Raw genomic sequence first — 22,187 nt, forward strand, 5'->3', positions numbered from 1 at the left:
GTATTGTATCTGAAGCGGACTGTACCAATCTAGTGACTCACAGTTAAAGGTGACCGAGCTTCTGTAAGTCTACCAATCTGGTTTGGATATCTCAGGGTATAAACTGACTGACTGAGTTTGGTTTTACGCCGCTTTTAGCAATATTCCAGCAACACGGCAGGGGACACCAGAAATGGGCTTCACACATTGTACCCATGTGGGGATTCGAACCCGGGTCTTCGGCGTGACGAGCCAACGCTTTAACCATTAGGCTACCACACCGCCCCTCAGGGTATATAGATTACTGTTGTGTGAGTATAGTTTTATGCTACTTTTAGCAATATTCATGCAATATCAGGTCGGGGGACACCAGAAATGGGCTTCACATATTGTACCCATGTGGGGAATCGAACCCGGGCGCCATGAGCGAACACTTTAACCACTAGGCTACCCCATGGCCCTGATTACTGTAGATTACTGTAGAACAGATTAACATAGATAAGGAACACATTGTATCAGCTGTCTGGTAGGTGAGCTGGTCTACCCTTTCTCTAACATACAGGAACAGGAAACTCAGTAAATAAATCGTGGTAGAGTTAACTCTCTTGGTTCCAACCACACTATTCCTTACAGAAGAACCTCTTCTCTGGGCATGCAAAGATGATTCTGAAGGTAAAATGGGTGAACAATATCAGTATAATATCCAAATATCAAAATCCCAATGCAAAATTCTTCACGGGCCAACTTGCACAAAACAATATATACTTATTGTAGTTTCTTAATAATGTAATCTTTGCTCAGGCAACAATTACCATCCATTTCTTTGTTTGTCTGTTGTTTAACGCCGCACTCAGCAATGTCCAGCTATATGGCAGCAGTATGTAAATAATTGAGTCCTGACTAGAAAATCCAGTGATCAACAGCATCAGCATCGATCTACACAACTGGGATACAATGACATGTGTTAAAAAGGTTCACGAGTCTGACCACTAACATGAAGGGACAAAGGCTACTGTAAACCACAGTAGAAATTTACCATTTGCCTAGACTAGTCATATAGTCCTAACTGCCAGTTCACCTGATGAAGGGACCTGGAATGGTCTCGAAACGTTGTGAGAGAAATTAAAAAAGAAGTTTAATCCATAAAAATATCTTGGACATCAATGTACAACTTCTAAATGCCACTGAAAGACATAGTCATGAGTGGTCCATGAAAATACTTGCTTAATGCCGTGTTCAACAAATTTCCATCACAGCCAAGGATTGGACCGACCCAGTACATATACAGATACAAGATACAAGACTGTACCTACCTGTAGAAGATGGCAGCTATCACAGATCCAAGGATTGGACCGACCCAGTACATGTACAGATACAAGACTGTACCTACCTGTAGAAGAGGGCAGCCATCACAGATCCAAGGATTGGACCGACCCAGTACATATACAGATACAAGACTGTACCTACCTGTAGAAGAGGGCAGCTATCACAGATCCAAGGAGTGGACCGACCCAGTACACATAGTGGTAGGTCCACACTTCAGATTTGTACACACTGAGAGCTACGGCAGGACCAAAACTGCGGGCTGGATTCATGGAGGCCCCAGTAGTGTTGATCCTGAAAGATAGAACATGAACGTTACTGCCGTCATAGAGCTAATATAGATGGTGAGTAGTGTTCAAGAAAGTGTTGAAAAGGATTGATTAACGGTGGAGACAAGAGTAAAGAGGACAAGCCCGGGGATGCAATAACATACTGAGTGGGGTGGAAACCTGGAGAACTATTTTGAAGTTTTTCACACGCTGCCAATTCTTATCACTGTTTACATCAATGTTTGTTTGAGGTCAATGTAAAAAACACACTGTCTTAAAGCAAGATATGTGCAGTCGTGTTTTGATTGGTTGGTTTGTTGTTTAATGCTGCACTCGGCAATATTCCAGCTATGTAATGGGAGGTATATAAATAATTGAGTCTGGACCAAATAACCCGGTGATATGTTTTGAGACAGGAGATTTATTCGTGGTGTTTTTATAAGACAGCATAGACGATGAACTTGTATTCCCATTGATAATGGCATTCTAATCTACACCAAAACAGTTCTACAATTGTAAAAAAAGAAAATTACCAGCCATATTGACTATCACTTGTAAAACAACAGGAGTTGGTATGAAATCGGTATACCTTATGAAAACTTGCATCACTGCCAAACAAGTGACACCTTACTAATTTATCATTCATCTGACCGGAAATCATAAATATTGTGCAGTCTGACAGGCAGATGGTTGGCCAGATACAACATGCTACAGATAAATTTCACCAACAGCTGCGATGGACAGATGTTGTGTTTAGACGGTGAATGTGTGACGAAAGGAGCAGAATACATACACATATATTGATCAGATGAGATACTCGATAATGTGGAGGTCTGCATAATTTGTTTCAGCTAGTCACATAAAGTTACAGTAAATTACATTTCATTAACTTGCAGCAGGTTTCAGTAAATTTCACTGTTACTGAAAATTCAGCTGTTTCAAGAGGTTACACTATTTATGAACTGAATCGAAAAAAACCATGAATTTATAGTGAAATAAACATAAACACAGAAAAATTTGCTTGGGTAGCCAATCATATGCCATTGAATCACTTGCACTTTATTTGTACAAAAGCTAATCCCCCATGACAATTATAGTTGTACCGGAATATGCACCATTGATGTATGTCTGTGATACAGCCGAAATACTTATGACTGGAACAGACATTGTAAGGTGAGGTGAGGTGAAATTGGGTTTTACGTCATGCTTGAGAATATTTTGCTCATATGACGACGTGCATGCATGTGTATGTGTATGTGTGGCTGCTTGTACTAGCCCAGACTGAAACCGCTTTTATAGTGCTAGCCCACTGAGATACCATGCCGCAGTGAAGCATGAATACCCCACTCAGACACATTATACTGATTCCGAGCTGACCAGTCCTTGTTGTACCCATTAATGCCGAGCGCCAGGCAGGGAGACATTGTAAGGTGATCACGTGACTCGCTGCACATGATTCATGTATTTCATGCTTTGTTCACACTTTATGACAACACAGCCTACATGTTGTGTCTGTATGTATGGCGTAACAGGAACCTGGAAAGAATGACCCCTTTCACAATCATTACCATTAATGTCCTGCTGCCATATTGCTGAAATATTGCTGAGTGCGGCGTTAAACAACAAACCAACAGCAACCAACAACCAATAATGTTAGTGTCATGTTTCTAAATTTGTTGACAACATTTCTATGAAACAGCTGAATAACTGATGATTGGGACAGCATTCATTCTCTGAAATTTACATCCGCTTAATGATGGCGGATTTTGTTGGTTGTTGCACTCAATAGACCATCTATATGGCGGCGGTCTGTAAATTATGAAGTCTGGACCAGACAATTCAGTGATGAACATGATGAGCATCGATCTACACAATTGGGATATGATAACGTGTGTCAACCAAGTCGACCACCAGGTCCCGTTAGTCGCCTCTTACGATAAGCATGGGTTAGTGAAGACTGACTGACTGACTGAGTATGGTTTTACATCGTTTTTAGCAATATTCCAGCAATATCACGGCGGGGGACACCAGAAATGGGCTTCACACATTGTACCCATGTGGGGAATCGAACCCGGGTCTTCGGCGTGACGAGCCAACGCTTTAACCACTAGGCTACCCCACCGCCCCTGGTTAGTGAAGACCAAATTAACCCGGATCTTCACAGGTTATTGGTGGAGGAAAGCCAATGATCTTCATAGCAGACTCACCCAGCAAAGATGCACACAGTCACTGCGAAGCCGATGGCCAGAGGTGCGAGGTTGGACTTGCTGTGATCATCGACGGCAGACATTAACACTGTCAGGACCAAAACTGTGGTCAGGAGGATCTCGCACACGATGCCTGGCCCGGGTCCGACTGCCGACAGAATGTGTGCCCCACCATTGATCAACTCGTACTCTGCAACTGGAAGAACAGCCTGGAACAGAAGATTGTTAAAGAGGTTATCTGAGATACTAATAACAGTATGGCCTTATCAAAAACAAGTCTGTTAAGGGATTCTTTGAAGTGCAACCAACAGTATGGCCTGGTTAAAAACAAGTGTTTTAAAGGGGTTCTTTGAGTTGCACACAACCCGTGGCCATTATCAAAAACAAGTCTGTTAAAGGTTCTATGGCCTAGGAGTTAAACAACAACAAATAGCATGTCTTGGACTACAAAAGGAGACATTTAGCAGTGAAGGTACAACTAGGTCAACGTCTGCACTCACCCTGACCAATCCTGCTCCCACCATAGCCCCAAGTAGCTGAGACATTACATATGCAAAAGCCATGACGGGAGTGATGGCGCCGCTCAGGAGGATGCCAAATGTCACCGCTGGGTTGATGTGGGCGCCACTGCAAGTTACAGGAAGAGTCATCATTATCTAAACATGATACTGAGTGAATATAGTTTTATGACACACAGCCATATCACCTACCTACAGCTGACAAGGCCTGTGAGGATGAGAGGCGGTTATTTTAGGTGGGTGAAGATCCATTGTTGTATGGGTAAAATGTCGTACAACAACAATGCGAACAATATAGTTAACATGGCTAGGCCTTAAAACCATCACAGAGTCTACAGGCTAGTTCTCCTAAAACTTAGGGCAACTGGTTCACAAGGAGAGATGATAAAATTCTGATATATAATTTGGTCAGCATTTGCTGGGACTTTTGTTACAGATTGTGTTTCTGGTCACTTCTTCAAAACACACCATTTCATTTTCTGTGAAAGAAAGAACATTTTTTCAAATTTTCTTAAGGGATCAATTGAAAAATGACCCCAGTCCCCATCCGATATCAATTTCTGACCCATGTATACCATTCACACCACTTCGACACAAATAAAGACTCACGGTCAAGGTCAAGGTCGCGGGCACCTACATGAATGTCGCAGATCGACACACTGTCCAGCTGATGTGAAGCTAGTTCAAGGTGTGGCCGTACGGGAGCAATAACTCACACACTTCATCTATGGCTATTGAAACACCCAGTGCATAAATTCAACGCATAAATCTCAAGCGTGACTTCCATATATGACAATCAATACCTTGAGACATCAAAGCTTTCAACACCTTGCCTTTAACTGTTTCTGTCATTTGTAAAGATTATTCAAGAACATTGACAAACTTTATGCCTGACAAAGGTACAAGAATCTGTATTGAAATGTTGCACTCACAAAATTAAGAAGTTGTTATCCATAAAGTTAGTCTATATTGTACTCCCAACTTCTAAAATGATATTCAAAGAAATTGTTTAGGAATCTGCATACAAGAAACTACATTGAGAATGAACACACTTATAACAAACAGATATAAAACACAAAAAAATGTTTTTCTCACACACCACCAACTGATAACGTAAGCATATCACATCAAGGAACTATCTCTGATATGTATCTGACCCTTGCTACATGGAACATGACTGACATTGAGAAAGGTCAAACACAATATAACTTGAACTATTACATGTTGCTCCTTGAAACAGAGACAATTAATTAGGGCATATCTGAACCTCATATACTTACTGTATTTATCTTACACCTAGAATGTTATCTGACTCTAACTGGTACACACCTAGGACATATCTGACCCTGGTACACACCTAGGATACATCTGACTCCAGAACACCTCGGACGTATCTGACCCTGGTACACACCAGACCCTGGTACACACCTAGGACACACCTGACCCTGGTACACACCTAGCACACATCTGACCCTGGTACACACCTAGGACACATCTGACCCTGGTACACACCTAAGGACAGCATCTGACCCTGGTACACACCTAGGACACATCTGACCCTGGTACACACCTAGGACATATCTGACCCTGGTACACACCTAGGACACATCTGACCCTGGTAGACACCTAGGACATATCTGACCCTAATACACACCTAGGACATATCTGACCCTGGTAGACACCTAGGACACATCTGACCCTGGTAGACACCTAGGACATATCTGACCCTGGTACACACCTAGGACACATATGACCCTGGTACACACCTAGGACACATCTGACCCTGGTACACACCTAGGACACATCTGACCCTGGTACACACCTAGGACACATCTGACCCTGGTACACACCTAGGACATATATGACCCTGGTACACACCTAGGACACATCTGACCCTGGTAGACACCTAGGACATATCTGACCCTAATACACACCTAGGACATATCTGACCCTGGTAGACACCTAGGACACATCTGGCCCTGGTAGACACCTAGGACATATCTGACCCTGGTACACACCTAGGACATATCTGACCCTGGTACACACCTAGGACACACCTGACCCTGGTACACACCTAGGACATATCTGACCCTGGTACACACCTAGGACACATCTGACCCTGGTACACACCTAGGACACATCTGACCCTGGTACACATCTAGGACACATCTGACCCTGGTAGACACCTAGGACACATCTGACCCTGGTACACACCTAGGACACATCTGACCCTGGTACACACCTAGGACACATCTGACCCTGGTGCACACCTAGGACATATCTGACCCTGGTACACACCTAGGACATATCTGACCCTGGTACACACCTAGGACACATCTGACCCTGGTACACACCTAGGACACATCTGACCCTGGTACACACCTAGGACACATCTGACCCTGGTACACACCTAGGACACATCTGACCCTTGTACACACCTAGGACACACCTGATCCTGGTACACACCTAGGACACACCTGATCCTGGTATACACCTAGGACATATATGACCCTGGTACACACCTAGGACATATCTGACCCTGGTACACACCTAGGACACATCTGACCCTGGTACACACCTAGGACATATCTGACCCTGGTACACACCTAGGACACACCTGACCCTGGTACACACCTAGGACACACCTGACCCTGGTACACACCTAGGACATATCTGACCCTGGTACACACCTAGGACATATCTGACCCTGGTACACACCTAGGACACACCTGACCCTGGTACACACCTAGGACACACCTGATCCTGGTACACACCTAGGACATATATGACCCTGGTACACCTAGGACACATCTGACCCTGGTACACACCTAGGATGCATCTGACCCCAGAATACTTAGGACATATCTAACCCTGGTACACAATCACAAGATATTTGACTCTAACTGGTACACATTTTGGACACATCAGACTCTAACTGGTACACACTTAAGACATATCTGACTAACTGGTACACACTAAAGACATATCTGACTCTAACTGGTACACACTTAAGACATATCTGACTCTAACTGGTACACATTTTGGACACATCTGACTGTAACTGGTACACACTTAAGACACATCTGACTCTAACTGGTACACACTTAAGACATATCTGACTAACTGGTACACACTAAAGACACATCTGACTCTAACTGGTACACACTTAAGACATATCTGACTAACTGGTACACATTTAAGACATATCTGACTCTAACTGGTACACACTTAAGACACATCTGACTCTAACTGGTACACACTTAAGACATATCTGACTCTAACTGGTACACACTTAAGACATATCTGACTCTAACTGGTACACACTTAAGACATATCTGACTCTAACTGGTACACACTTAAGACATATCTGACTCTAACTGGTACACACTTAAGACACATCTGACTCTAACTGGTACACACTTAAGACATATCTGACTCTAACTGGTACACACTTAAGACATATCTGACTCTAACTGGTACACACTTAAGACATATCTGACTAACTGGTACACACTGAAGACATATCTGACTAACTGGTACACACTAAAGACACATCTGACCCTGGTACACACTCACAAGATATTTGACTGAGAAACTGGTACACATTTTGGACACATGAGACCCTGACACACTGATTTATGACATCTGACCCTGGCTGACTACATATCTGACTGTAACTGATCTGACTGACTGGTACACTTAAGACACATCTGACCCTGGTACACACTCACAAGATATTTGACTCAAGCTTTAAGCTGGTACACATTTTGGACACATAAGACATCTGACCCTGACACACAAGATTTGACTCTAGCTGGTACACATGACATGAGACCCTGACCCTGGACCCTGGCTGACTGCAGTAGGGCACTTCTGACCCTGATACACAATTATGATTTAATGGAACATACATGACCCATATCTGATGATAGACCTGGGACCAGTACAACCTCTTGACATGTGGGCCACTACTGATCCTGAGCTACAGCATAATACAGTTGAAGAAATATATACAGGAACCACTCACAGCAATCTCAAAACCTGTATTTGCAAATCCTTGTTTATCTTAATAATTGTGCAAACATATCAATTTGAAATCTTGAACAGTCTGGGCTGGAAATAACTTTAAAATTGCTAGTGTACTCCGGTACAGTGGCACAAGTAAAATCCCTTGCCCTGATAATTTTTCCACTATACTGGCCGATTTTCTTGTTCATTTTTTAAATAAACAACATAATTAAGATTGGAAAGTCAACTGGACACCGGTACAGTGTGGTAGACAAATATGCTTGCCCGACAGAAAAAACACTGGACTCGGGCGTCGGGCAATGGGTTATTTCCACCCCTGAACAGATTTCAAAATGTTTTTTAAACATAAACAAAATATTTCTTTACATTCATAGAACATGAGTAACTCATTATATGATGGTAATTTACTAATTCATGCACAGAATGGTACATGCTGGACCCAGACTACCAGCTGGAACAATGACAGTGAAGTCACTGGAACTAAATGTTTTGGTTGGAAGCCTGCTATGTTTTACAAGCAGTAAACTTAATGAGCTTGTTTGACAGCTGGCAACCACACTGATATATGATGCTACAACACCTCCGCAACATATCACACACACCATCATGTGCTGTACACATGTGCCTGCTATCATATAAATAATACAAATATTAAGTTTCAATTCAGATACAAAATTGATCGAACTCAGCCACTAATTTGCAGCATTCTAATAAATGTATCCAGGGCTCCAGATAATTTTTCGTGATCAGGAGTACGTACTCATTATTTTTCCAATATAGGATTACTGGAAAACAATAAGAGTACATTTAGAGTACTGAATGGAATTTAATGGCGTATCAGTAATCTTGTGTTTCGTTTCATATATGCACCACAACATTGCTACTCTTGTGTAAACAGGTCAGTAAACAATAAAACAATACTTTTCAGATAACTACGTCTGTAAATGATTCTGAAACCGTACACCATTGCTGTTGTGCGTATCTGCTACGTTTCTAAAATTGTTTCCTACCGTATCGTGCTTATTTTATATCCGTACATACGCCGATACGGCCCTTATCTGGAGCCCTGTGTATCATCTAATATTTTAATAGCATTGGCAATTACAGTTAAGAATATTGTCCTCAGCAAACAATGCTAGTCGTAAGAGGTGACTAAATAGATCGGGTCATCTGGAGATGACTGTAGGTGGTCATACATTGTTCTTAAGAACTGTCAACTTCTAGATTAGTACTGGCAATGTATGAATTAATTTTGAAAAGGCACTGGCCAGGAGGGTTAGTTAAGTAAAACTGTTGCTAGCCCACGTCATACTTCACTAGCCCGGCAAAATATCAATGTCAAAATGCACATCAGAAATGATGTTTTGTAATTGAAGACGGTATTCAGGTAAGTTATTGTCGCCCCTTGGAAACAATATATATCAAACAAACACAAAAACTAAGATTTTGTTCTACCTGAGAATTTCAGCTAGTTAGTCGTGATAGCTTTGACAATATATTACGGGGCCCGATTCACAATCAGCGAGCATTTGGGTAGCTGGCCAGTAGCTATTTGAAACACTAAGTATTGGTACTGATTCATAAAAACCCAATTTGTACGCCACACCTTCACAGAGTGAGTGAGTGAGTGAGTGAGTGGTTTACAGTGAGTGAGTGAGTGAGTGAGTGAGTGAGCTTTTAACAATATTAGCCAGCAATATCACAGCAGGGGACACCAGAAATGGGCTTCACACAATGTACCCATGCATGTGGGGAATCGAACCCGGGTCTTTGGCGTGACAAGCGAATGTAATCACTAGACTACCCCACCGCCCCACACCTTCACAGAAGAATGAGAGCAAAATGAGTACCAAAAGAAAATTGATTGATTGTTTTTTTAAAATGAGGTTTCTCATTTGTTACCATTTCTTTACATACTCTGGTGAGAAATTTTTACGCTCTTTCTATTCACCTAATTTTAAAACAGTGCACCCCAGTCCCAAATCATCAAAAGTCGTTTTATTCTGAGTAAAAATTTCAGCTGATTTTTGCCAGTGCAGCTTCTCTACAGGTATATTTATTTGTTTTGGAACACTCTTCTCTTAAACCATGGTGTGAACTTTACACAAAAATTTTAGTTTCTAATTTTGTCTGATGTATGTACTTGTGCTATTTTATTTTCTCAAAGTTGAATCTCTCCATAAAGAAAATATTTAATTTTTAATAGTCTTCTCCGAGGCTGTTATCTCTGATCAAACCCACAAACTGAATTTACAAGCAGGGTGGCGGCTCATGTGGCCAATATCTCATATCTCTCTACTCATGTGATAACACAAGTATCAGCTAACACAAGATGACAATGCAGAAGCAGCCGTCATCCCAGATGTATCTGAAGACACTAACAAGCCAAATGCTATCAATTACGGTCAAGGTGAAAGTGCATCTTGTCACGTCTCGCGTCACATCGGGTAGGGCCATTGCAATAATGACAGGTGTGACAGGTAAAAATCTTGTTAACGAGCACACCTGTAAAGTTCACTGGACTGCTCCGAAATAAAGCAAGGTCAGTGGGCTGTCTGTTTGAGGTCATCAACTTTCATCATTCATGAGTTTGAACATGCTCAAGTACATAAACATGGCTTAAACATACATCTATTTGGGAAAAAATTCTTCCATGGATATTTGCAAAACAAAACAAGTAAAAGTCAAATTTTAATTATAAGAGGTGTGATAACAATCATATTGGTTTCTCAGTGATTGTTTCCTGTTTCCAAAACTATCAAACCTAGTAGACCAATCAGGATTCTTATCAAAGTTCTGGGTACAATGTGTGAAGCCCATTTCTGGTGTCCCCCGCCGTGATGTTGCTGGAATATTGCTAAAAGCGGCGTAAAACCAAACTCAGTCAGTCTTATCAAAGTTCACTCAACACAAAAACGTTTCTAAACTCTTACAACGTGAAGAGAAGGAGTGAGGTTATAAAATGATATTCAGCAATATTGCAGTATTGTGTCTTACTAAGATGAAATCAAACACGCTCGTAAACTTTGGAACAAATAATTCTGAGTATGTTAGGGTTGTGGGGTATCCCAGTGGTTAAAGCGTTTCCTCATCACGCTGAAGACCCGGGTTTGATTCCCCACATGGGTACACTGTGTGAAGCCTATTTCTGGTGTCCCCAGTTGTGATATGTTGGAATATTGCTAAAAGCACCGTAAAACTAAACTCATTCACTCCTACATTTGTTTCTGAGCCAAACAGGAATACCACAAAATGAATATTTCCAGTTTGGTTTTCATACATACATATCACATTATCTTACCTCACACATAAATGTCGCTTTCTGATTGGCTGAGCGCTCTTCTATTATTTTCAATGTGCCCTGCTTACAAGCGAGTAACATTTCAATGTACCCCGCTGTCAATGGCAACTCATTTGGTACTTCGTGGTAGTAATTCTTTATCTCGAATAACGTTGAATCACGTATGATGTATGGAAATTACTGATGTTTTGCGAATGCAAATCAATGGAAGGGAGATTAATCTAAATCTGTTTTTCTTGTCAGCAAAATCTAGCGATGGCTACAAAAAGATTTGTACCCGTGCTTCAAACAATTCAAAATTAACATTAAGGTGTTCGGTAAGATAAATACGTTGTTCACTGGTCCCTCGGGGCCCATGGGTTGATGTACCCTCGATGTTTGTTTATGTTCCATGAGCCCTGACCAGTTCAATGAATATTGTCTGGAATATTGCTGGAATATTGCTAAGCGTCGTAAACTTTGAGTGGGAAAAGGCAAAAGTCTTTAATGAAACCATTACCGCATGAGCATGAAGGTGACAAACAAGTATGCTTTAGCCTAAAAAATCCAATACATGTCTCGTTAAAGCCTTGGGTAACACGCAGTTTTAATGTCAGAATGAAAAAACCCACAAAAAACATCCCTTATGCAAGCCTCACCAGAGGTTGCATAACAGTTAGACAAAGTGTGATTATGTGAATGGTTACACAACCTCACCAGAGGTTGCATAACAGTTAGACAAAGTGTGTTTATGTGAATGGTTACACAACCATTTCTGATGTATAGTGAGCCTGTAACATATGTTATATTGGGATTACACTTTCTAAAATGGCATTGTGTATTTCATATAGTCAGCCTGCTGTAAAATACAATTAACAATAGTGTTATGTAAACTTCACTCAACTGTTGCTGAAGCGTATCGTCTCTTCCACAAAAATACACGACACTGATGACATTTTGTATGCAGAAATGCCTTTCGGTATTTGCAGCTTTTGAAATATTCAGAGATGAAAAAAATGTTTTATCAGCTGGTGTTGACGAGATGCATTTGTTTGTTGTCTGATAGCACTATCATACTGCAGCTTCATGATAGTAACAGTCTACAGGACAGGTCCCCGTTTCAGAAAGCTATCGTAGCACTATGACAGTATAGGAGGTATGACAGTCATAGGGCCCCATTTCACTAGGGACATCCATTTCACAAAGCAAGGGTAGAGTAAGGTGATCGTGACATCCTTATGCTTTTAACATAGACTTAGACTTGGGATTGCTTTGTGAAATGGGCCACAGATGACATATAATTATCTTGTCAGTATGGCAGGGTGTCATCGTCATCCCACAGAGATGACATCCTTATCTTGTCAGTGTAGCAGTGTGTGGAGTCATCCCACAGATGACATCCTTATCTTGTCAGTGTAGCAGGGTGTGGAGTCATCCCACAGATGACATCCTTATCTTGTCAGTGTAGCAGGGAGTGGAATCATCCCACAGATGACATCCTTATCTTGTCAGTGTAGCAGGGTGTCATCGTCATCCCACAGATGACATCCTTATCTTGTCAGTGTAGCAGGGTGTGGAGTCATCCCACAGATGACATCCTTATCTTGTCAGTGTAGCAGGGTGTGGAATCATCCCACAGGTGACAACCTTATCTTGTCAGTGTAGCAGGGTTGCGAGTCATCCCATAGATGACATCCTTTTCTTGTCAGTGTAGCAGGGTGTGGAGTCATCCCACAGATGACATCCTTATCTTGTCAGTGTAGCAGGGTGTGGAATCATCCCACAGGTGACAACCTTATCTTGTCAGTGTAGCAGGGTGTCATCGTCATCCAACAGATGACATCCTTATCTTGTCAGTGTAGCAGGGAGTGGAATCATCCCACAGATGACATCCTTACCTTGTCAGTGTAGCAGGGTGTGGAGTCATCCCACAGATGACATCCTTATCTTGTCAGTGTAGCAGGGTGTGGAGTCATCCCACAGATGACATCCTTATCTTGTCAGTGTAGCAGGGTGTGGAGTCATCCCACAGATGACATCCTTTTCTTGTCAGTGTAGCAGGGTGTGGAGTCATCCCACAGATGACATCCTTATCTTGTCAGTGTAGCAGGGTGTGGAGTCATCCCACAGATGACATCCTTATCTTGTCAGTGTAGCAGGGTGTCATCGTCATCCCACAGATGACATCCTTATCTTGTCAGTGTAGCAGGGTGTGGAGTCATCCCACAGATGACATCCTTATCTTGTCAGTGTAGCAGGGTGTGGAGTCATCCCACAGATGACATCCTTATCTTGTCAGTGTAGCAGGGTGTGGAGTCATCCCACAGATGACATCCTTATCTTGTCAGTGTAGCAGGGTGTGGAATCATCCCACAGATGACATCCTTATCTTGTCAGTGTAGCAGGGTGTGGAGTCATCCCACAGATGACATCCTTTTCTTGTCAGTGTAGCAGGGTGTGGAGTCATCCCACAGATGACATCCTTATCTTGTCAGTGTAGCAGGGTGTGGAGTCATCCCACAGGTGACATCCTTATCTTGTCAGTGTAGCAGGGTGTGGAGTCATCCCACAGATGACATCCTTATCTTGTCAGTGTAGCAGGGTGTGGAGTCATCCCACAGATGACATCCTTACCTTGTCAGTGTAGCAGGGTGTGGAATCATCCCACAGGTGACAACCTTATCTTGTCAGTGTAGCAGGGTGTGGAGTCATCCCCCCGTTTTAATTATGTTTGTTTTTTTGGTTGCATCTGACCTTTAATGGAAAAGATTTCAAACCTATTTTTGCACCCCATTACAGAATTAATTCTCTCTGTAGTGATAACAATCTTTAAAAAAGAAAAAAACATTTAAATAACTTTATCAGTACTATATCAGTTACTGTTCACTGCCCTGATGAAACTAAAAACTTTATCAGTACTATATCAGTTACTGTTCACTGCCCTGATGAAACTTACGCCTCGTGTCATCGAGTTCTGACAACTGTATTTTAATGTTCATTGATCTGCAGACCATGATACGCTGTGCAGGCTTGTGTGGAGTCTGGTTATATTATCTGACAGAATGTTCAAATTAAAGAAATTATACATTAGTGTGTATTTGTGCAGTTATCAGTTGACATAATATGAATAAAACAACAATAATTGTGATGATGATGATGACAAGTGAGTCGGTGAGCTGGGTTTTACACCGCTTTTAGCAACAGCCCGTTGGTGATGATGATGATGATGGTGATGATGATGATGATGACTGACTGACTGAGTTTGGTTTTACGCCGCTTTTAGCAATATTCCAGCAACATCACGGCGGGGGACACCAGAAATGGGTTTCACACATTGTACCCATATGGGGATTCGAACACGGGTCTTCGGCGTGACGAGCCAACGCTTTAACCATTAGGCTACCCCACTGATGATGATGATGATGATGATGATGATGATGATGATGATGGTTAATGATGATCTAGGGGGAGGACCCTGTTGACGTATTCACTTGAGTGTTTCATGTACACCACTAGCGAAGACACCTGACAGGGTCAGAGGTCAGGACTGAACAAACAGAGGCGTCCCTCTGGACCTCACCTTGGTTATGAAAGGGGATGTAGAATCAGGTCAGTTTGCAGTCCTAGCACATTTGCTTCAGGACCTTCAAACACTACCCTGTTAATCTGGTACATCATAAACCAATCCATTGTTAGAGTTCATCATCAACTAATTTCCACTGGACAATGTCCTCTTTTCACACAAGCCACTAATTACAGCATAAACACTGCTAATGGCTGCAGTAGAATATGTCTGCCTCTACCGGCTAGATGGACAATCTTCATTTACACTTTATTTGCAGAAAATGCATAGTGTGAACTAGGAATTCAGATACAATGAAAATTTATATACCAAAATACAGTTATTTCGGACAAAATGTGAAACAGTGGTTATCGGACGCTCATTGATATTGAACATGAAAGTAAAACAGTCAAATCCCAAAACTCTAGGTACGAAAAACCAGCCCTATACATAGCGATATATGGTATTTTCATTCAAGAATCAATTATCATCACAAGTGTCCCTACTGACAATGCAGTAATGACAGTCTTCAAATATCTAACATAACAAGCATCATAGATTCTCAATCTCCCACGATCTGTTAGAAGAGATAAATAGACATAATCAATCCTGTGTCAGTCATTAACAGTTAATTATCTTCACTTTCTCAGTCAGCAACTTTTCCTGCCAACATAAAATGTATGGAATATGCTCCTTTGCAACACTAATTCTTTCCATGTCTGTCATGCTTTTCTGATTCTTAGAACTTCCTATGTTTAAGACCGCCTCCGTGGTGTAGTGGTTAGAGCGTCCACCCGTCCACCCGGAGAGCTCGGCTCGGAGTCAGTATAATGTGTCTGAGTGGGTATTCATGCTTCACCGCGGCGTGGTATCTCAGTGGGCTAGCACTATAAAACCAGCTTCAGTCTGGGCTAGTACAAGCAGCCACACATACACATACACACGCATGCAGGTCGTCATATGAGCAAAATATTCTCAAGCACGACGTTAAACCCAATTTCACCTCACCTCCTATGTTTAAATCAACAATTTTTAATCTATTATCTATATTAATAATTATAATAATTATGATTAACTAAATTAATAACTAGATGCAGCCTAATCTTGTACATATGAACTACTCAAAAACTACTTAAAGAAAATAACATAACCAATAGTCATAGATGTTCTTTAAATTCTTTCAAGTATTATATATGAAATTTTTAACTATGCATGCAAGTATTCAGACAATTCTTGGACCCACTATACATTCACAAGTTATCATTTGATTTTAGTTTTTTGGGGTACTGAAGATAATTTTACACCCTTGAATCCAGAGTTTTTAACCAGTGAGTACATATTTTCAAATAATGTTGACATGCTGTTTCAACTTGTCACAATCTGTACCAAAAGTGGAACTGTAGTGATATTGTCATGTTTGTTTGTTGGTTTACGCCGCACTCTGCAATATTTCAGCTATATGGCACTGGTCAGTAAATAATCACATCTGGACCAGACAATCCAGTGATCAACAGCAGAAGCACACAATTGGGATATGACTGACTGACTATGGTTTTATGCTGCTTTTAGCAATATTCCAGCAACATCACGGCAGGGGACACCAGAAATGGGCTTCACACATTGTACCCATGTGGGGATTCGAACCCGGGTCTTCGGCGTGACGAGCCAACGCTTTAACCATTAGGCTATCCCACTGCCCCAATTGGGATATGAAGACGTCAGTGAGCCAGACCTCCCGATCCAGTTCGTCCCCTCTTACAACAAGCATATGTTGCTGCAGATCACTTCTAACTCCGACCTTCATGGCTTCAGGCATAGTGCCTTGTTACTACTTAATCCCTGAGAATGTACTAGAAGTTCATGTATGAGTGATGTTTAATTCAATTGACGTCTCTCTGTACAAAAGACTAAGTACGATGTTTTTGGGAATTAGTTGGAAATCTCCTCACAAGTGCTTTTTGATGATTGCTTCATTACAAATGAACAATCATCGACAGATCTGTAAAAAAATTGGTTAGTGTCCTTTTTCAGTTTTTCCTATCCAGGTTGTTATTGCAGATATGTATAACATGATGCAACGTGATACTCTAAAGTGATGACTTTTATATCATGAACATAAACTTCCTGGAGTCTTCAAGAAATATGCAGTCATGACTTTTCAGTTAGTGAAGTGAGTTTTCTAAGAATCAAACAAGTTTTCAGGTCCTGACAGCTTCTATGATATGTTCCATCGTCAAGTGTTTCAAAGACTAAAGCAACAGTTCCAAAATCGTTTGTGCTCGATTATGAGAAAATGTGATCGATTGCTTGGTCGTTTGGTCACGTCGACCAATCTTCGATTATTTCAATTAATCGGAACACCACTACTATATATCCACGCTGTTCAATTCAAGTCAAATGCCAGATGAAGAGGATAAAGAGCATACATTGGGTCTTGTTAAACTAATGTGTTTCATTTTTCCATCATTTTTCTACAGAGTCAACTAAATGGGGTAATGGTGAAAGATTTTGTGTATTTTAATTATGAAAACAAGCAGCTTATGGAGCTCTGCATGATTGCACTTTGATCCAAATTGTTGACTGAATGCTAATCTCTGTTATACGATATGTGCATAGTATTTGATTTCTGTACTGCATGAGACAATGACAAGTGAAATATACAGAATAGAATTACAGAAGTTATCAGACATGCACAAACAAACACACTCTTGCTTGATACCGTTATAAGAATCTATACCATAATGTTCATGGGCGATTCCAGGAATTTTGAGGGGAGGGGGAGGGAGTTATAACCCTGAACCCCCTTGGCTCTGCCAACGCAAAAAAAACATTTTCAATGTGGTCTTAAGTCATTTTCAGGGGGATTCTAGATAAATATATTAAAATCAGATCTTTAATACTTTGATACAGTACTTCTCTGAAGACACTTCTAGTTTAATCGAAGAATGCGTGGGTTCTTGAGCCAAGGAACTGTCAGCCCTTTACAATGTTTTAATAAAGATTTTATCACCTTCATTCAGATATTATGATCTGAGTGTATGAAAAACCAATATTAAAATATAAATTCTGTGGTATTCCTGTTTGGTTTTAGATTTCATGAAGATCAGAAACAAATGTATGAGTGAGTGAGTTAAGTTTAGCAATATTCCAGTAATATCAGTTGGGGACTCCAGAAATGAGCTTCACACATTGTACCCCTGTGGGAATCGAACCCGGGTCTTCAGCGTGACAGGCAAATGCTTTAACCACTGGGCTACCCCACTAACCGAACAAATGTATGAAATAACTACAGCACATAATGGTGTATACTTTTTACTTTCGGCACTAGGTAATTTAGTTAAGCGCTTCACACTGATTGGCTGCCTAGTGCTTCACACTGATTGGCTGCCTAGTGCTGCACACTGATTGGCTGCCTAGTGCTGCACACTGATTGGAGGCTTAGCAAATCACCTTAAACTGTCACCAGCAACCTATGTCTGCTTTGTAACCATTAATGGTCAAGTATTGTGATCTGATGAATAGCCAGCGTGGATCATTGATCTCAAAATCAATCAATGGATGTGTTGGTGCAGGATCAATACTGAGAGAGTATGTTACAGTCGTACAACTGGAACACTGCAGAGTGCCATTCAACACATCATTTATAGGTCACTGATCTATTAATATAACAGACTTCCATATCTTTTTATCAACATTCAAACGCTGATTGTATTATCTATCTTAACCTTTTATGGTTAAAAGATAGGTACAAACTGGTCAGTGATTGGGGCAAGACAGGTATAAACTGTTCAGTGATCAGGGCAAATATGAAAGGTATAAACTGTTCAGAGATCAGGGCAAGATTGGTATAAGCTGGTCAGAGATCAGGGCAAGATTGGTATAAACTGTTCAGAGATCAGGGCAAAATGATAGGTATAAACTGGTCAGAGATCAGGGCAAGATTGGTATAAGCTCGTCAGAGATCAGGCAAGATTGGTATAAGCTGGTCAGAAATCAGGGCCTGTTCTTGTCATGTTCATATACAACAAAGTATGTTTATAACGAACACAGTGATGACATCGAACAGGGTTATATTTTTGTCCCCTCAGTGGCAGTATATTTTAGATGAAATGCATGTTATGAACTCCTGTTATGACCAACTGAAGTAAGCTTGTTATAACCATAGTTAACTGTATTTGTAACTGAAACAATTGCTGACCAATCTTTTTCAATTTCATGTACTGTTTTTCATTGAGATATAATAACACTGAGTGTATATATCGAAATATTCACTAATAAAATGTGATACGACTTTGCAACAATGAAACCAAAAGCAACATAGTAGCATCTTTGAATGTCATTTAGAAGTGATACACATGAAAGGTGAAAATTTATGGATGTCAGTTTCTTTAGTACCAGGAACATGATGTTTTGGAGAATATATTTTTACTCACTTTTCACACATGTTCAAGAATGTTTTAAAAATTATTTCTATTAAGGTACAGGTAAACATTTCGATGTTTGTTCATATGTCATGAATTTGAATTCATTTTGAGGAAAACAGAGAAAAACGCTACCCCCAAAGCTGGGAGAATAATCAGAATAAAAGTCTTTGAACGGCATTTAGAAGTGATGCACGTGTGAAGTCGAGAATTTATGGATGTCAACAACTTTATTTTGAGGAACACGACGTTTTTTGATCAAGGAATAAAAATATACTTTAAACGTCGTGTTTCTCAAAATAAGGACGTTGACATCCATAAATTCTCTCTTCTATGTGCATCATTCACCTGATGGAGGCGTAAGAATCAACTCCGAAACGTGTTTCTCAAAACAAAGAAGTTGACACCCATAAATTGTCGCCTTTCAACATAGTAACGCTTAATGAAATAAAGACGTACCAATGTTAAACATAATATTAAAGTTATTTAGCTTACCTGGTACTTCCAAACGCCACAACAAGCAATGCTATCATAAACCCATGTCCAACAGCGACCGCGGAGGCCGAGGTCAACGCGGGGCTACCTTTGCTATTCAGACCGAGGGGATCTTGAACCGTCATGCACCCAACGAACACAAACAGACACACCCCTAAGAATTCGGCCATGCAAGGCTGCAGTATTTTCTGAAAAGGTCGCAATGGAGCTTCATCACCCCTGTTGATGAGGGAATCGCTTTCTTTCGACATGATGCTGTTTGAGTTGGTGTGCTGTGAAGAATAGATCTCGTCGACTGTCCCAGTGAACGGCAGTACCGACTGATATAGTGTCCAATGTCACTCGAGCCTAAACATCAGCACGTGGTGAGCTCGCGTGGAGGAGGTCACGTGATAGGTTTGTTATATAAGCTTCACTGATCATACAAACAGGTGCTGTGCGTGTGATATGTGGTTTCATTACTTGTGTGTAAACAAGCGCACAAATCGCCCCGATGCGTGCAGACATGAGAAATTAATACTTTCATCAATTCATTTTGTATTCCTACTTTTGCGTTTCTCTATTTTGCATGGGCTGTGTTAGTTCATATCATGTACTGTGTGTACTGCTCTGACAAGTGTAAATGGGCACTTCTCCCATGGAGCGAAAGCTTAGAAAACTTGTATTTCCTTTCAGAAAGAGTTAATGGATGTTATCTTGGTGTGGGGTGGGGATGATGATTTAAAAGGGGGTGGGGTGGTGTTACCCATTTTGTTCTGGGAAGGTAGTGGGTCCTCAATTTTGTACGCATGAACGGGAGAGTGTGTGTGGTGTGTGTGTGTGGGTGGGGGTGTTGTACGTTGACATTAAAAAATATGCTTAAAAATTATGGGAAGGGGCATTGATTTTGTACATGACATGGGGGGGGGCACTTACTTTGTACATAAATTGTACAGGGGGATATCATTCACATTGTATATAATATTATCATCATTAACCCCCCTAGCCTTAAATTATGAACGGTCTCTTAGGATTACATTTCCTCAGTAGAGTACAAGCAGAGATCATTCTGGTACAAGTGAACTGGGTTTTTTTAGATCAAAACTTTAAAAAACGAATTATCTGTTCAAAGATAATGTGATCCCGAATATAATATACAAATGTAAGTAAAATCTGACCACGTTTTGAAAAGCTTTGCGCATTCATGTTATATGTAATGTTTTAATATAAATTAAGCCTGTTGTTTTTCGTGAATCAGCACTTTGAACGAGCGAGCGATGACAACAAAATAACAACTGAGTTTTCTATGCAGTGTCTTATGCCATACGACCTAAGAAGCAGTTTAGATTTGATTCTAGATGTATCATCTCTTTCCAGAACATAGTTTCTAAAATTGAAATGACATGGGTTTTTTAGATTTTTTAAAGAAATGGCCTAGTCATGTTCAGTGACGCTCGTATCACTCATCTCTGTCTCGACATAATGGCTGCCGCCTTGATAACTGTAGGTTTGTTGACGCAACAGTGTCAACTATCTACATCTTGCCTGATCCCGATGATAAAGATGCATTTTGAAGGATGTGATTCAGCAATTATAGATCTGCATGTTAGCCTTTCCCAAGAGCATTTGAGTTCATGAACTCGCCATTTAAAATGAAATATGTGTAAACTGTATGCATGTATTTAAGAGTGAGTGAGTGAATGTAGTTTTACGCCGCTTTATTTAAATGAAATATGTGTAAACTGCATGCATGTATTTAAGAGTGAGTGAGTGAATGTAGTTTTACGCCGCTTCTAGCAATATTCCATCAACATCACGACAAGGCATATGTAACACTGATTCTGAACTACTGCCAGAGTCAACTCTGACCACAGTGGTTCGAATCACTGTTTGGAAAATAATTTTTGAAAATACAAATCTAGACTTTTGCAACCATACATTATTTTTACATGTTATGATTAACATACATTTCAAATTTGAACGAAATCGGCGAAGAAATGAATATTTTAGAAAAATATACCTCTACACTCGTTACATAAAATACACAAGGGGTGACACTCGCGATGCTAAAAACCTGATCGAAAACCGGACAGCCCGAATATTTTAACGTTCAATCAAACCTTAC

The 22,187-nt window shown here is 40.7% G+C and overlaps 1 protein-coding gene across 1 annotated transcript; it reads right to left on the reverse strand.

Moving 5' to 3' along the window:
* Nucleotides 1–312: 312 nt before the first annotated feature.
* LOC124284173 (aquaporin-8-like) lies at nt 313–20,444 on the reverse strand. The gene is made up of 5 exons (XM_046720233.1): nt 20,084–20,444; nt 4,279–4,405; nt 3,779–3,987; nt 1,447–1,596; nt 313–645 (listed from the first exon to the last, which is right to left on the reverse strand). The coding sequence occupies exons 1-5, from the start codon at nt 20,332–20,334 to the stop codon at nt 600–602; spliced, it is 783 nt and encodes a 260-aa protein (XP_046576189.1). The 5' UTR covers nt 20,335–20,444; the 3' UTR covers nt 313–599.
* Between the last annotated feature and the right edge of the window lie 1,743 nt (nt 20,445–22,187).

This window comes from Haliotis rubra, unplaced genomic scaffold, assembly GCF_003918875.1.
Source record: "Haliotis rubra isolate DU_JTF1 unplaced genomic scaffold, ASM391887v1 Scf33, whole genome shotgun sequence".
Classification (NCBI taxonomy): Eukaryota; Metazoa; Mollusca; class Gastropoda; order Lepetellida; family Haliotidae; genus Haliotis; species Haliotis rubra.

What these genes read in the sequence shown, in the direction of transcription:
- LOC124284173 (XM_046720233.1), bottom strand. Translation starts at nt 20,334, where the DNA reads ATGTCGAAAGAAAGCGATTCCCTCATCAACAGGGGTGATGAAGCTCCA. An exon ending in TGGGAGCAGGATTGGTCAGG is followed by an intron (nt 3,988 to 4,278) that starts GTGAGTGCAGAC and finishes CTTCTGTTCCAG; the next exon opens with GCTGTTCTTCCAGTTGCAGA. An exon ending in ATAGCTGCCCTCTTCTACAG is followed by an intron (nt 646 to 1,446) that starts GTAGGTACAGTC and finishes TTTTACCTTCAG; the next exon opens with AATCATCTTTGCATGCCCAG.